At 34.0% G+C, this 17,417-nt stretch overlaps 1 protein-coding gene across 4 annotated transcripts in view; it reads right to left on the minus strand.

Moving 5' to 3' along the window:
- Window positions 1-277: 277 nt before the first annotated feature.
- The window catches only part of galnt13 (polypeptide N-acetylgalactosaminyltransferase 13), a 57,751-nt gene continuing 40,611 nt past the window's right edge, over window positions 278-17,417 (minus strand). For 2 of the 4 annotated variants that reach the window (XM_088605550.1, XM_088605552.1), the window contains exons 11-13: window positions 15,185-15,319; window positions 10,864-11,068; window positions 3,367-3,503 (exon numbers count right to left, since the gene is read on the minus strand). In XM_088605550.1, coding sequence (XP_088461676.1) covers window positions 10,883-11,068; window positions 15,185-15,319 — 321 coding nt within the window. In that variant the 3' untranslated portion in view covers window positions 3,367-3,503; window positions 10,864-10,882. Of the gene's footprint in view, window positions 3,504-10,863; window positions 11,069-15,184; window positions 15,320-17,417 lie in introns of all 4 variants that reach the window. The other 2 variants (XM_088605554.1, XM_088605553.1) reach the window with 2 other exon arrangements.

The following is a 17,417-nucleotide window of genomic DNA, read 5'->3' on the forward strand; positions in this document are numbered from 1 at the left end:
ATTTAGGAGCATTCACATTATTGAATGTATAACAGGAACTGTGCTGAGATTGACAAAGTCAAACATCATGAGATAAAGATCACTGTAACCAAAATAACATATGAACACTCTCCTTGTATAAAGAATTTTAAAAACCACAAAGCCATTATTCACTCAGAGTATATATGAAAATCTATGTCTTTGTTTAGAACTCCAAGGTCTACTTAATATGTAGACCTATAGCTAGAAACTAGACCCAGAATATTTTATCAAGAGTAAAGAATAATGAACTCAAACATAAAGTTGTAAAGTTTAATAAGTCAAAAATGTACAAATTTTTAATTATACAGCAATGGCAAATGACATCACTTGAAGACTGGTACAACAGTTTTTTTTAGAATCCTTTGAACAGAAACATCTTTTTAACTCTGAACCATGCACTGAAAATAGCAGCATCAGAGGACCTTTAGAAAAGCCCAACTTTACAGTACTAGCCATCTTAATGGTGAATACCTGATATGTACAGAGAACTGAGAGTATAAAATAAAATCACTGAAAAGTTTTCAATGGCAAGTTTTGAGTATTCAAGATTAGAGTGAATAAAACTTCAGCACAGCAACAATTTTACACAAGTTGCTTTGTAAAAAGAAAACGTTTTCTATCAGAGAGCTACTTACAAATATCTTGGAGATTACATTTTTTTTTCTGGCTTGCAAATTTTCTGCTGATTTTGGATGAAACTTGAGAAAAACTATAGGTCAATTATTTATGCATACGTGTATTACAGGCCCATTTCAAAACTAAATATTTTTAAACATAACATGGCATTTCCTCCACTATTGGTGAATAATAACATGTAAAATAATTGCAGAGCATACTTACAAGTGAGTTAACTTTCTTACCTGCATTTTAAATAGGGCTTTATCCCATTAATATTTCTTAAAAAAATATTTTGTTTTGTATACAGTATACATACATTATCTGATCATAGACAATTATTTACAATGTAAAGTGTTTTGTGTGAGAATATTAGACTGCAATTCTTCAAAAAATGTAAGCTAAAATATTTCTATAAATGTGAATGGTTAACATTTCATTGGTTTGAACAAGATATGTACAGAACTTCTAAAACCTAGAGCGAGTTCATATAAATGCATTTAAACAGTGATACAAAACTACTGTTGTTGAACCTTGCCGAGAGTGGTAAATTTACAGTCCTCTGTATTTAATAGTAGACCGAAGAAAAAGAGTTTAGCCTTGATAGTACAGGTTTTTGAGGTTGCTTATTGGAACAGGCTATGTAAACTTTCTCTGGATTATGTATCACCTGAAAAATTTCAAATCATTTTTAATTTGTTTCTTTTTTTTTTCAAGACATAATTGTATTTACTGTTCAGTCTGACTGCAACGTCCAGTGGCTGTTCCCCTTAGAGAACTACAGAACATCTTCTTTTGACTTGTGCTGTCAGGCTGACTGTTTCCTTTCAAGCTTCCAAAAACACAAAGAAGCTCCTTTTTTGGCTTGCTGTAAAAGGGAAGGGTTGCGCATTCTCAAGCTGATGTTCTACACAATTCCATATGATTTCAAGCAACAACTTTAACAACTCTATTTTACAGAAACAAAAACCATGCAACTGCGCACTGGAACATACAGTATGATGTTGGTTCAAACAAACACAATGAGATGAGCAGTTCTGAAATTAAATAATCCATAACCTTTTTCCTACTCCATTTTAATTTTTCTCAGCCAAATTGCAGTAAGATAGAAAGAGACACCAGTAAATACATTTCCAAACAATGGACCACTAACATCTGAACAAATCTTCCACTAGGTCTTCTGTTTTTTAGTACCCCCCCACTCTGCTTTTGCCTTCTTTAGCTTTTGTCAATTATTCAGAGCACATTATATGAAAAGAATATGAAAATAACCAAAAAGAAAATGAAATACCCAAAACACAAATATTATACAAACAGTTAAGAAAGTATATTTGACAACAACACAAATTCTAGGCGAGACATGACTCCTCACATGATTAACCCTTTCTAACTGGGAAAAAGGCTTTGGAGTCCTAAACAATTGTTTTACAATTGATCTTTTTTTACTAATAATTTGGTCCATGTAAAAAAAATGATAAAAATGCAATGACTATTACACATGTTCTAATGCATTGATATATTTTGCTATTAGAGTATAATTAAAAGTTTGTACCAAAAATAAACTCCCATTGACACCGCATCTACTAGGCACTACTAGTCTTTCTTTTTCTCCGTTTTGTTTTATGCATTTATTAATCCTTTAAAATATTACATATTAATAAAATGTTTTATTATTATAGTATATACAATGCAGATCCTGTAGCGCCTGGTTTTCATCTCTCATAAGAATTAAGTTAAAACTGATCTGTAATTGCTCATGCTCACTTTAACCAATTAGCTTAGCTAACGGAAAATAGCAAAACACAAGTCACAGTCATTGTGAACACAAAGGTTGAAATACAGTAGCACTAATCACCATCATCTTCGTTTTCTCTTCTTTTATGCTATGAAAAAAATCCTCATTATACCTCTTGATATATACTGTACAGTGACAAGTCTTGAAAATACAGAGAAGTTCCCAGAATCTCCCCTCTTGCACAATCTGTAAAAGCATTTACCTCATTTTTTTTCAAAGATCTGACAGGCATTCACAAACTGTTGGACTCAAGTCCAGAAAAAATGACAAAAAAAAAAGTATATGCAGTTTCATTACAGGTGCCAAATTATGCCATTTATCTCCAACCGGGTTTGATAAAAAGGTTAATGTACTCTGTCTGGCCACTTTATTGGAATTAATACTCCTAGTGAATTTGGCATTACCAAGAACTTTTATAGGGCACAGTCTCAAAACATACCCTAAATCCCCTGAGTGTTAATTTGATTAAGTCTATCCAATAACATGGCATCTGTACACAGATATCGGTGACTGTTTTCAATGTTTACTACTTATGAAGGATACATTTCTTTACTCTGCCAAGTCCAATTTCAGGAGTATGACAGAAACATCTTGAATGATCTTTAATTTCCCTTGATATAATTTAACAGTTTTGTAATGAACCTGAATGGCTAAACCCTTCTCTGGTCTGTTTGCACCACAAAATGTTCATGGCTAATTGCATTCAGCGTCTCTTGCGGCATCCTACAGTGCTTCATGTTGAGTACGCTTCCAGTGTCAAGGCTGTGACTAAGAAAAGCCATGGTCCACAAGTCCACCAGATTCTGCACATACAGTACTAAAGGAGCCAGGCAGTGTTAGTGACATTGCTTCATCCACATTAAAAGAACCTAGATATGAAATGGTGAGAACCCTGGGGATACAGCCAGTCTGTGTCGAGTGCTCATCGGCCTCAAGCACTTAGGGTCATGTTCCTCAGCAGCCACTGTTGGGATCGGCTGCCATTGCAGTCCCTCAAGGTGGGAACCATTTTGTCCTCCTCCGACGGCATGTCGAGACACTGGTTGCTGTTCACATGCCGGAGTGTCATCTTCTGAGAAATGTAAAAAAATACAGACTTTAAGTTCATTTTGGGAGAATCCCTAAAAATGGAATGTGATCCTTTTACTTTTCCTAAATGAAGACCTAATATTTGCATGCTGAAAGCCAGGGCTGCTACCCCTGTTCTTTTTATGAGTGGATTTCAGGGCCTATCAAACTGTATGAATGAACACAATTAAAAAAACATTAAAAAATGAGTCCGTTTTTTTTTTTCTCCAAGGGAGATTGATTGATTTAAGTTTTACCTTTACTGGAATGTACCAAAGGACACTAACTGATTTGGCATCACAGCTTGTTTGACAGCTTGAGTGAAACAAGGTTAAGATAAAGCTCAAAGCACAAAATCAGACTTCATTTATTGGTGTCAACTTGAAGCTATAATTCCACTGATGAGCCTGAACACAAGCATAGTTCTACATCACAATAGTTTTACACAGGTTAAAAGTCAATTTGCAGAGAATGGTATAATTCTCTATAACACAATTTAGAATATTTTAATTACAATATCATTGTTTTTTATTGGCAGTTTACCCCCACCTAGTGGTAGAAACACATCTATAGATGTTGCCCAGCTTTAGGGCTTTTATTTTTCATTTCAGCCAATAATAAACTACTTGACATAATTATCTTGACTACATCAATTTAACAATTTTCAAAGGTCTTTAGTTGATGATTTATAGAGACCTAGACAATGTGGCCCTTCAGACCTAAAGCATTGCATCTATGCTTTAGTTTAGTCTCCTGTTTCAACACAAAGTACAATAATACTAAGTAATACTAAGTATTAAATTAAGACTTAACCAGTGCTGGCTCAAGGAAAGGGTTACTGACATTCTGAAATATATCCCCTTAAACTGTTTAAACTGCTTTAAACTGTGAGATTTCACTCAACACAAAACAAACCCCGCACAAAATGTGTTTTTTAACTTAACTTTAATTCATATAATCAGATTTTAGTGCATTACAGTACATACACAACAGTATACAGTATATGTAATAGAAGCATGAAAACATTTGATTTTTAGTTAACTGCATGTGCATTTATATTTTCAAGATTCACTTGATAACAGCAGTAGTGGAACACCTGCAAATATGTGTAGTTGCAAAACAAATATACAGTATTTTAAAGATATATATTCAAGTACTCACGAAACAGAATAGTACTTATATCTGTGGATCTGATTTGTTTAGCTTGATCCATTTCAGGTTTCTGCTTCACATAAATGGTATTCTAATCATGAATTAGCCTACTTATAATACACAGAAAAGTTCAAGATCTAGGCTCACGTTCTGCCCACGGTGTCCCCCAAGGCTCTTTCCTGGAACTATGGCTGGTCTCTCTCTACACCCACTCTCTAGGTCCTCTCATCTCTCTGCCAGGTTTACCATATTGTAATCATGTTGATGATGCTTGAAATGCCCGCTCTTTCACCTCCTCTGAATCTTATGTTTCCCCCATTATCTCTGCTTGACCCATAGCCATCTACACTTGGATAAATGGTCTTCATCTTAAATGCCACTCCTCATTTTTCTCCTTCTTCTTCCCTTTCCATGGGCCTCTCTCTTATCCAGTCTCTCCACCTTCTTTCCTTCCTCTCTTTTTGGAAGTTTTCAGTTTTGACCTTGACCTCTCCCCCCTCCTATTTTCAGGACAGTGTTTCTCTGGCATTGTCCTGCCACTTGATCATGAGCACCATTTGAAGAATCCACTCCCTACCAACTATTCTACACATCTTCTGCTCCAGGCCCTGGTACACTGCTGCCTAACCAATACAGTGTCCACTCCAGCTCATCCTGAATATCATCTCTGCTTGTCTTATCTTTTCCATTCCTCACTTTTTACATACTGCTCCATTAATCTAATCCCTGGCTTTCTGCGGCTACATGTATCAGTAAAAAGTGATAGAAGCTAAACAAAATCCCACAACTGAATGCAAATGAAAGGAATTAATTGTAGCTACTAACTTGTAATTACAGATTTTACTGTATTTATTGGTTTCTAACACTTGTAAAGGTAACTAAAGCTATTAATAATCAGGAATCCCTTAAAAAATAATTAACCCCTCTCCAGAGTCTACAGACTATGATTCAGTCACAAAGCGCAATAAAACACTAAGGGAGCAAATCTCACCTAAAATGCAAGTATGAGTAATTTAATTCAATAAAATAATTAAATATATCAAAACTAATTTTTAAGTTTTACATTACATTTCTCAGTAAAGCAGCATCAGCAAAAACAGAATTGGAAAAAAATGGCTGTCATTTTTTTTTGAAGTCACATATCTCAAGAATGTATTTTATATTAAGGAAAAAAAATCTGTACTTTAAACCGCAATTCTGCAGTGTCATCTGAAATACCATAGGCAGCTCTTGTTCCTCTCTGCTGGTTTCAAACGATGGACTCTGCAGTCTGCCTATTTAAGAGAACACTGTATGCTTCAAAACAAAATAAAATCTCTGCTCTGACAATAAGGTTTATTGTTTCATCCATTTATAGCAATTATAAAATCAAATTGAGTGAAAATGGGGGGCTTTAAAATTAACCATGATATGCTGATGCAAAATGTACAAAATTTGTTTTAGTTTCATAAGTAAAATAAAGAAGACACAGAACGGTCAATAAAAATTAGAGCTAAAATACAATTATTTCAGTTTACTGAATGTCCTCAGGCAACTGCTTATATAATCGCCTCAGATTTCAAAGCAAAAATACTTAACTGGGTTAAAAGATAAATTGAACTCAATGGATAGACTCCTTTACTCTGATTGATATCTTACTGTGCAAAATCCTTAATTAAACCTTGATCAAACATTTTACTTGTATCCAAGGAACGACTCATTTAGTAAATGTTCTAGGCGCATCTTATTATATTGAACTTTTTTACACTATTTGTAAAGCACAATTTTCACCAAAAATGATTTAAAAATAAAGCATATCAGAGTTTTAAGTAGATAGCTGTTTACATTTTACTGTATAAAAATATTAAAACGTTTTTGTGTCCTTGAATAGTATAGTTCTAATGAATCTTAATATTATGAAAATAGTTCAGGTGGGTAGCTGTGTCAGCATGCAATGTCTGTAAAGGAATAAGAAATAGGTTTATTCCATGCTGAAAAGAGAAGAGAAAAAACACAAAGTTTTGGCTGTGAAGCCTTCTTTGGGTGTGAGCCTCACACCCATAAACATATTCCTTATGAAAATAGCATGCCTCTTCTTTACCTAGGCAAAGTGCAAAGAAAACAACACACATACACAAATCTGGAAGCTCTTATCTAAAAAAGTTTGTTCATTATCACATACTGTAGATATTGAATGCTCTAGTTAGTCTATAGATAAACCAGCTGTCCTACTGTAGTTTGCAGGTTAGAGAAAATCAGCAAAGCAAACAAATCCCAGAGGTTAACTTTTGTAACCTAAAGCATGTACCCTAAAAAAATGTAAGCTTTAGAGTAAACAAAAAATACAAAATAACACATAATAAATGTTAAACCATTAATATAGAGAATGACTTTAAAATTAAACAAATGCTTTTAGTTCCAATACTTGTTTCATTTTTATGCCTTGCTGAACATAATGTCTTCTAATGTACTGTTTTCTAATTACTATTAATAGATTAATACACATTTCAAATTGATTAATATAAGAATATCTGATTCATATAGTGTACTGATTAACCTATTCAATAAAACCTTTGATACAGTACCATTATAGAGTACTTTTGACACTGTGGTGATTCTGTATTTCACCTTTTTGAAGAAATGAACAGGGAGAATCTATATTTAATGGAAATATTAAAAACACATAGAGCAGTTCCCTCTTACATTACTATTTTATCACTGTTCACTGGAAATAAAAACTCTCATTAAAAGCGTGCTATCTACTTTAAAAGTCTCATAAGGTAGTCTCTATAAATGTGTACAGCTGAAGTCCTACAACCTAATGAAAATGACTTGTAAGTCTGCTTTCAGTACAGCTGATTTACCACATTTACTGTGTTGCAATGCATGAAAAGAACAATTTAAAAAAGATACTGAATGTCTAAAGAATTTGCTCTTTTTGCTGACTTTATATTTATGGTGAATACCCACTGCTTTCCTTAAAATAGAAACAGCTCAATGCAAGTTGTGCAAAAGTCAATCCAGAAATGTCTTTCTCATACAGAAAGATGTATAGCCAATGAAAAATGATTTAACACGAAGAAGCTACATTGTGATTGTTATGCCATCATTATTGTCTTTTAATCACGAAGTGTCTCAGTGATGCACAACAGGAACGCAAACCTCAAAAAGGGTTCTTAATTAACCTACCACCCCAGTAATTGAGAGTCTCACCAGGTCTCGGATGAGGCTCTATAGGGGTGAAAGGAACAGCTGGTAGCGTTTCCCTGTGTTTCACCTGCTCTAACAGATGGAAGGAATAATACTCCAAGCCTGTCAATGCCCTACCTCTTACACTTACAATTATAATTACTGTCAATGTAACAAGTTGTAAGTACCATAAACAAACCCACTCTGCTGAAAAAATGCGTTGTCCCTAACAATAAGGCAACCAACCTTTGGGACACGTGAATTAATCCATGAGGGTAAACAGATCTAGTACATTTAAAAGGGAATCTGTGCGATCTCATCCCAGCACAGGGTAAAGGAAGTACAGTTTCTGAAGCCATTTAAAAAGATGAGGAAGTCAACCCAGTTAAGGACAACCATAAGAATATAACAAGGTTACAAATAAGAGGAGGCCATTCAGCCAGTCTAGCCACAGTAATTTGGGAATGCATGGCTAACTTATCTAAGGAAATCATCTAGCCTTTTCTTGAAAGCAACTTTGTAACTCGTTCCATATTCCCACATTGCTTTAGGTAAGGAAGTGCTTCCTGTTCTTGGTTTTGATGGGGTTGGCAGTCCATCCTAATTTGCATATCCTTAGGAAACGGGAGGAAATCAGAGTTTCAATGCAAAGATGAGGAGAACGTGAACTGCACACGAACAGCACCCAGTTGGCACTGAACCGAACACCCTGCAGCTGCTGCAAGCTAAGCAGTGTTAACCAGCAAGACCTTCAGGAAGACCTGCAGAGATTTTTAGCACAGTAGAAATTAAATATATACAGCATGGCATGTTGATAAATTGGTTGGAATGGGCGTCAATGACTGAGAACATTTCCAAGATGACAAATCACTCACTTGAACTTAATGTCCAACACATGCTCCGTAGTCAGCTGAGGTTGCTTACAGCTTTAAGGTGAAGTCATCCTCTGTTAGATGTTTATATTGTAAAACCTATTTCTTAGAGATGAGTATATTGTGAAATTAGGTCAACAATCTTAAGTCTAATGCCTACAGTAGTTGCGCCATTGAATGTCAAAATCTAAGTAGAAACAACTCCTACTACAGTTTGTCTACAATTTCCTAAATTGGCAAGTTGTAAATCTTTTTAACATGTAGAGAGTTAGTCTGCAATTACTGTGACATTCCCAAGAAGCTGGGATCACATGATTAGGATGATCACGGAGTGGATGACTGAAAGTTATGTCTTGTACAAGGACTGTTTTAATGACACATCTTCAGAATTGTTTCCAAATTCCTTAGTGAATGACTGAAACAATCCCTCTACACATTCTGTTGCGAGCTGCCTGTCGTTATTGACATCCTTCGTGCTTTCAGATCCTTACAAGTTTAAATGAATTTGGCTAATTGGCATATTGGCTGATTAAACGGGTTCAAAAGGGTGAATATGCTTTTCTTTGAATCAATCTATAAATCATACAGGATCAAGCGTCTCAGGGACATCACTGACCACTAGGTCAATGCTCTTCAAAGTCACCTTCAAAGCCTTGCAGGCCCTGAGTGGATCTCATCAGAGAATGGAATATGAGTCCAAGGATATCAGATTCAAATTGTAATTGGGTAAATAATCAGTCAATATAATAACTGCTGCAAGAGATGGTTATGTCCAATATTAATTTATGACTTATTCATCTTGACTAGACATACTCAAATAGCAGAGGAAAAATTTCATTATAAATATAGATAAAATTGCTTCTAAACTGAGGTGGTGCAGCTTTAGATTTATTTAGCATTGCTGTTAAAAATCAAATGTTGCTATTTGTTGTACTATTCACATTGCAGTCTGGCATTTCTGAAGCTGTGAAAATGATAGAATGAAAACAACCCCTAAGATAGAACACGATGATCTGTTGGTGAAGTATTGTGACTCGTTGTCTCTCAGATCATGGCCTGTAATCAATAAAATGTGTTTGGGAGCACCAACTTATCATTTTAGAAATTGCTTGCAGTGAACATTCCAGCAATAGTGTGCTGACTTAGTCCAGCCTAAACATACTGAAGGGACCAAGGCACTGTTATCTTGATAAGTGGGGTATATTGGTTCTTTTCTGTGTTTTTCTTTCTTGAGTTTTATCAGACTCGACATTCAACAGATTAAATCGCCTTATTACCTGCACCCCATCAACTCACTTGAGTGTATCTGTCATGAATGATCAATTAATTAAAATGACACTGAAAACAATCAATATCCAAAATCAATTGCATTTGTTTTTCTAAGAACATAGATGCAGAAATAAAGTAATATATTTCTTTTGATACTGAGTACATGAGGTGATATATAAAAATCAAACAATAGATCTAATTTCAGGCTCAGTCTATGTCTGACAAAAGCAGTAAAAGAGATACTGAAATCATTAAAAAAGTAATAAAATATTAATACAGAAAAATTAATGTCAAGTGGATTTTTATCTTTAAGCAGTGGAAAAGATGAGGCTAGCACCATTCACATACTATCATCTAGTTTTGTTGTAGCAGTAGTGTGTCTTTGTGTTTTAAAGGGATTTAATTTTTTTTTACTAATTTTAAATGTTGCTAAATTCTTCTGATCTTGCTAACTGATCACCACACTTCTACCAAATACTGACTTAACAAGGTGAATACTTACCCAATCAGCATTTTCATTTTTTATATAGCTTTTGTGGTTTGTCTGTGCAGACATATTACTCTGTTTTTGTTTGAGAATTCAAGTTTTGATTACAAATACTGACTTTAAAAACATACTGACTTTAACATTTACAATACTGACTTTGTACATCATTTGTGGGACATCATTGGAAGGGGGTGAATACTGCATGGAGACATATAAAACAGTAATCTCCTTACAGCAAGAACTCCAGGAAGTGGATGGAACATGAGGAACACATAAAAAATATGCATCACTTCAAATGTGTAAAAACAACAAAACAACACATACTGTAGTACTGCAGGTTTAAAGAGGTTTTAAGAACCTGCATACTAATTTTCTAAATTATCACAATACACAATGCCAAGGACTAGAATACTGACCTGGAAGTATTAAGACCTGTTACAGAAAATAATCTGTTGGACTGTAAAAGATCTTCCTAAAAACTTCGAGTCTTGTGTAGTTCCTTAGAATCCAAGTTTGCAAAGGGCTATTATCACAATACTCCACAGTAGGACCGTAACTCCCATCCTCAAGTTTGCTAATTGTTAGACATGACTGGGTGATGATGTGAAGAAACGTGTGTTTCTGTGTGATAAAAATGAAGCAATGAAATAGAAAACAAAAAGTAAACCTGATGAAGAGACTTACATAGACAGTCGCACAACTATTGCTGTAGCTCTCTTGTTTGTAAAGCCATTGATCCAGTGAAAACACACAGTGCAATCACAGGAAGTACTAATAAAGCACACAGCACAAAATACAACAAACAACTCATTCTCAGACCACAGGACAATAGTTGCCAGATCCTCAGCTTCATTGAATAATAAACTCAGGGGAAATCAGATTAGGCGTTGATTTTAATTACTGTTAAATTTGCATTGTTTATGTCAGAAAAAATAAAACCTGCAATAAACATTTGAAATATAATAGTATTCTGTGTGTACTTGCTGAGTGTCTTTCTTGTTTTCAGAGGCTCAGAAGAGAAGCTGCTCTGATAGACAGAAAGCATTAAAAACTTGGATTCCAGATGTCTCGTGTAGATTTAATACTATATACAGTATATGTAAGGTTAATAGCCACATACTTGATGACTGGCAAACATTTAATTTTACAAAATGCTAGAATACCCCAGGACCCCTTGAGCATTGCACATTAGCTTAGCAGATATGGCAACAGCTACAAGATAAGGGGGAGGTCTGTTAGGATTTATGGTACAAGTTAACACATAGGCACCCCAAATGATATATTATGATGCTTAAAATATTTACAGTATGCCATGTTTCTCTCAGAAGTTTCAACAATAATTCACAAATATTTTATGCCACCAATATCCTTAGTTTTGTAAATATTTCCTAAGAAAAAATGTTTTAAAGTTATTTGACCGTGCTGAAAGTGCTAAATCTACTGTATTCTTTTATCAAACAGATATAGAGGCATTTGAGGAGCAAGATGATATTGCCAGAAAAAATCATTTCCAGTCAATCAACACAAATCAGTTGAGGTGACTTATGCTGTCAATCACTTAATTATACTTACAGTATTTAACACACAAATAAGTATAAAAAACAGAGGTAACCTTCCAAGATAATGCCACAACATGGACCATGATGTCTACGATGATATTGTACTAGAAATGTACTACCATTACTAATCTAACACCAAATGAAAAGATCGGATAAACAAGTTTTAACCAAAGATAAGGCTTTGTACACTAAGCATTTATAGCAAATTTGTCCTCCAGTTTTAAGATTAATAAAACAAATACATACTGTATAGATCTTACTGAAGGACACTTGACTTTGTTAGAAGAAAAAAGACAATTTGACTGACAAGAAACACTAAGTTATGCAAGATGTGTCAAACCCTTTTAAATCATGAAATATTTAAACATAAAATATTAAGTGCTATATAAATAAATAAAGAACAAAAACATGAAATGCTCTAAAATCTACAAAACACTTCCTGAATGTAAATGGAAGAGTGCTCTAGTGGCAGAGTCTGTGCCACAGGAGAGCTCTACTGTGCTTAAGCATAAAGTACATCCTTTTAACCATTCAAAAGGCAGCTTACCTTAAAATCATATTCCCATTTTCCTACATACTGAATGTGAGGTAGAAAGAAAAATCAATACAGTTTTTAATTCGCTTAATGTTTCCAAAGCATCTAGAATATTCAAGTGATATTTCAGTGTGATTGATACAGTACCCTATCAAGAAACCCTTTCTGCATCTTGTTTCAAAAGGACATGTTTTTGTTAACCAGTTAAATATCTAATCATTGATTATACACTTAGAATTAAGCTATTCATATAGAACATTGCTTTTTGTTTAAAGTAAGAGCATCTCCACAATTTTTATTTGAACGCTCATCTCCCTTTTGTTTTAGTGTCATCTTCCTTTCATTATACACGATCGAGACAAAAAGATTTAGTTCAAAAATTATACTCCAGATGGGATTAGAGATCTTGCCCAGATGGCACAGTGACGCCAGCTCAGCCAGTAACAAGTCATGCAGGGTCTCAGGAAAAGTAGCAATTCTGAATAATTTAAGGGACCAGAAAGAATCACCAGTAAAGTGGTATAGTTAAGGAATCTGAATGCAGAAAATGAAAGGAAGACTCAATAACTCAAAGTGAAGCCTTGAAAATCAATGTACTGTAAGAAATGCAGGGCTGAAAAGTTTGGAATCATCTACTGTACAGCACAATATCTGGAAATCATGCGTAATCATTTGGGATTTTGCATTCCATGATACATTAAAAAGGGTGAGAAATTGCTAACTTTCTGAAGGAACAGTTTATTGCTTTCAGTGAAGTCAAGATTAATTAGACACATTCTGCAGAAATGTAACAAGCTCACTGGTAAGAAGGTTAAAGGTTCAAATAATTTGTTCTCCTTTTTTAACAGCTTCACTGTTCTAGAGTAATAATAAAGAATTGTCTTGCTACTTTTCATTTTTTTGATGATTTAGCAATTTCACAAGGTTAAACTCACCTATAAAACTTGGTTGGGAGTCTTTATTTTAGAGCACAGAATAACCATGCTATTTATGTGTAATAATTTGGCCACAAAGTCAAATGATCATTTGTTTATGCATCTTCTGCCGAGTATAACTCTACATACTACTGCATCAAGGATTCACTGCCAATAAAGATAATTGTTTTAATAATTGGATTGATACACAAAGAAGATTTTATGAGGCAGTTAATTTTTTAAAAAGTATGAACATTTTAATAATAATCTCACAGTTATGTTTTTTAATTATTTTTAAAAAGTAAAAATATGAAATATTTAACACATAATATGTTTTAATAGCACAGTACAGTAAATCTAAAAGGATTTATTACATGTGTGACTGCACTTCAGCTCCATCTGGTGGCTGAAGTAAAATTAATTTTACTTTATTTTTAAAGGCTATGATTAGACCTTTTAGATTCAAAATCATATTTCAAAACATATTTTTATTTCAATTATATTGGGAATAGAAAATTGTAATACCCTACCAAAAACAAAAATTTGTTAAAGTTGACTGTTGTCCAAACTAAGCTGCATTTAGTACTATAATGCTTTACTACTTATTAAAATAAGAGTAAAGTTTTGTATTTACAAATCCTAAAATGCATCTACTTTGAAATTATTTTGTACAGCAGAATTAGTAATATTGCATCAATGGCATTTATCGGTAATATCAAACAAGTATGTTACTAACAGACCAGCACTGATGCTGAAATTACAATTGCACCAATTTTGCAGCTACCATCAGTTACAATTAGTTACACTTTTACTGCAGTAATAATTGTTAAACTTACAATCAATGCTAAAAGGTACAAAATACACTGCTGTACAATAGTCACACAGTCATGTGTTATACAAGGAGAATATGAACACTTACTCTGTAGTTTCAATTCATAAGAACAGTTTTGCAGAACTGAAATGTAGTTATGGCTCTGCTTTTGTGCTTTTTAAAAAACTTCCACTTCTCTGGCAACAGGATAACTCATAGTGATTAGAAATGAGAAAATACTGATTGAAAAGTTAACACAGCCATGCACATGATCCCGCTTGGTAAAGTGTAACCTTATTTAGAGATCTTAATTAGTTGCTGATGTGATTTAATTTCACATTTAATTAATTTGGACATTCTTCCTTTGTTGTTTAATAAACTTATTTAATTTTAATATGCCTAATCTTCTTCTAATATCAAACATGCTGACATAATTACTTTTCATCAGTGGATAATACACATTTAATTGTTAAAAGTATATTTAGAAATAAATACATAATTGATCTGCAAAATGATTAACTACTTACAGTACATGAAATTTTATAGGTGTGCTCAAATTGTAGTAAGAAGCACAATCATTATTGCACAGGGTCCTAAACTTCAAAACGTCTATTCAGAAGCCAGTCTTAAGTTTTCAAACCTGTTTAACAGCAGGATTCGACTAGGCAGAAAAAGTTTCTTGTTAACAAAAAAACAAGACATTCGTGAGTGTAATGTGAGGTTGGCGATCAGTCAAACATTTGATTCAATGTGGTTCAAAATCAGATACTGAATTTATACTGTACATTTTTGTATTTTACGTATGAACACATTACACCAAATTAAATGTATATAATTACTGTGTTTTTTAGTATTTGACTATTTTTATGTCCTGGATACCAACCACTTTAGCTCAAGAAAAAATACAAGAATTCTTACCTCAGCATCATACTCAAACAGCTGGTTTCCTCTCATGTGATGGCATTTCAGCATTACAACTGGGCCGTTAAGCCTAGATACGTCCAGACACAGATCATCTGTCCTGATCTCCTTGTCAGAAGTATAAGAAAAGACCTGAAACAGAATTAACACTTGTTTTTAGAGTATTACTCAAAATGATTATAATGTATTACTGCTGAAGAATAATTATTAAATTTGAAATACACTGTAAAGGTCTTAGATATTCGCATTGCACAGCAATTTTCGGACTTTTCTCAGTTTTTCTCCTGTACACAGAAACACTATTGTCTTCTATTGAACTTTTAACAACATTTTAAATGTTAGTCCTAAAGGAGTTGAAGTTAATAGCTTTTTTTTAAGCTTAGGGATTTATAGTGAGAAACAAATTAAATTAAGAACAAAGAACACCTGACAACGAGTCAATTAAATTTGACTGGGAAATGTCATTTATAGATCACATTGAATTGTTCATGTTTTTGAATTTTTTAATCAATGTCAGTTAAAGACTGTGAAATAATAAACTCAATTCTTCTCACCCAAACTCATCTGTATTAGTAACAGTCAATACTGTGGTAATGGTAGAGAACTCTAGTGGAGGTTTTGAGTAAATCGCTGATGTTCATAATATAAATATATTCTAAGTTTCAATTTTTTCTAAAATGTTTAAGACACCACCGGGTGGATTGGTGGCACTGTGGTTGAGGATCTGCGCCTGTGGCTGGAAGGTTGCAGGCTCAAATCCTGAGGCTGGCAGAGGAATCCTACTCCATTGGGCCCCTAAGCAAGGCCCTTAACCACAACTGCTCCAGGGGCGCTGTATGGCTGACCCTGTGCTCTGACCCCAAGCTTCTCTCTCCCCATCTGTGTGCCTGTGTGTCTTAAAGTGATCTTATATTATCTCTCTTATCTTATATGCAGTAGTAGTACAGTACATATGCAATACTAACCAATATATACTGTAGGTAAAGTTAATATTTGAGCCACGATGGCTCATTGGATTAGAACATATCCTGGTTTCCATGTAGGTACAGTAAGTGGTCAAGAAACCATGTGACCACCCAGATAAGATACCAATCCAAAGCAGGGCTTCTACTCAGAAAATCTGGCCCTATTTATACAGCTGTGTGGACTGGAGTGATTGTGATAAAGTACATCACTCAAGTGCACAACAGAACCAGGGCAGTCACTTGAACCCTGATCTGATCTCATAGCCCTCATAATCCACAAGTTATGAGATCTGAAACATACCCACTTAATATGCATAAGGTTATAATTTTAATGTACAGTACATGCATAAATACTACTAATATATAGAAGAGTAATATTTTAATGCTATTCAAGTTAATGGGAATGCAAATATTTGGCTTTCTTTCTGCGTTTTGGTAGTACTGTATTTATATTTTAGTCACATACGATTGGTTAAAGAAAAACCTGACAGTGTTGTTCACAAAAAGGAATGTGATCTCTACAGACAGGGGTCTTATCAAGAGTCTGATAAACAAGATTTATGGATTAAATGAGAATGTCACTCTATATCAAGAAAATTATGCTTCTCATCCTTTCAATATTTGCTCTGTGTGACCATTTATTTTCATGGAGAGAAACTATGCAGGTTTCCCACAAAGCAAATTTTTGGAATATTTTATTTTCATAAATTCCAAAGGCATAACAAAAGCAGAAAAAAAACATTTACATAAAGGGGTTAGCCTTACAACTCTGTACTGACATGTATTCTTGCTACATGACATTTCATCCTCCATGGTTCACAGTACCTGTCACAGAGTACTGGAAAGCTCTTTCTGGATGCATGTTAGATTTTCTTTGCAGCTATGCCCTCATATTAACCTTTACTTAATCAAAACCAAACAATGTTGTATAATATGAAGAAACTGTCACTGTCATTTACTATTAAATCATAAAAGGCCATCTTAGGCCATTAAAAGTCACACAAAACATTAATATTAAAATAACATTTAACTCTGTAGGCTACTACACAGGCTTACTTATTCAAGAACTAAGAGTGTTGCCTCACATTCACTAATACAAGCATTATGGATTTACGAAAGTGATGATGATCTTTGTAATTGTAATTAGACCAATATATTGTAGTGTGATGTTAGACTCCAACACACCAATGTGCAGAGAACCAACCAACCAATTGCTAACTATTTACATGAGAGCCACATCTAAATGAACTAAGAATTGAAGTACA

This window comes from Lepisosteus platostomus, chromosome 14 (genome assembly GCF_059453375.1).
Source record: "Lepisosteus platostomus isolate fLepPlt1 chromosome 14, fLepPlt1.hap1, whole genome shotgun sequence".
NCBI classification, from domain to species: domain Eukaryota; kingdom Metazoa; phylum Chordata; class Actinopteri; order Semionotiformes; family Lepisosteidae; genus Lepisosteus; species Lepisosteus platostomus.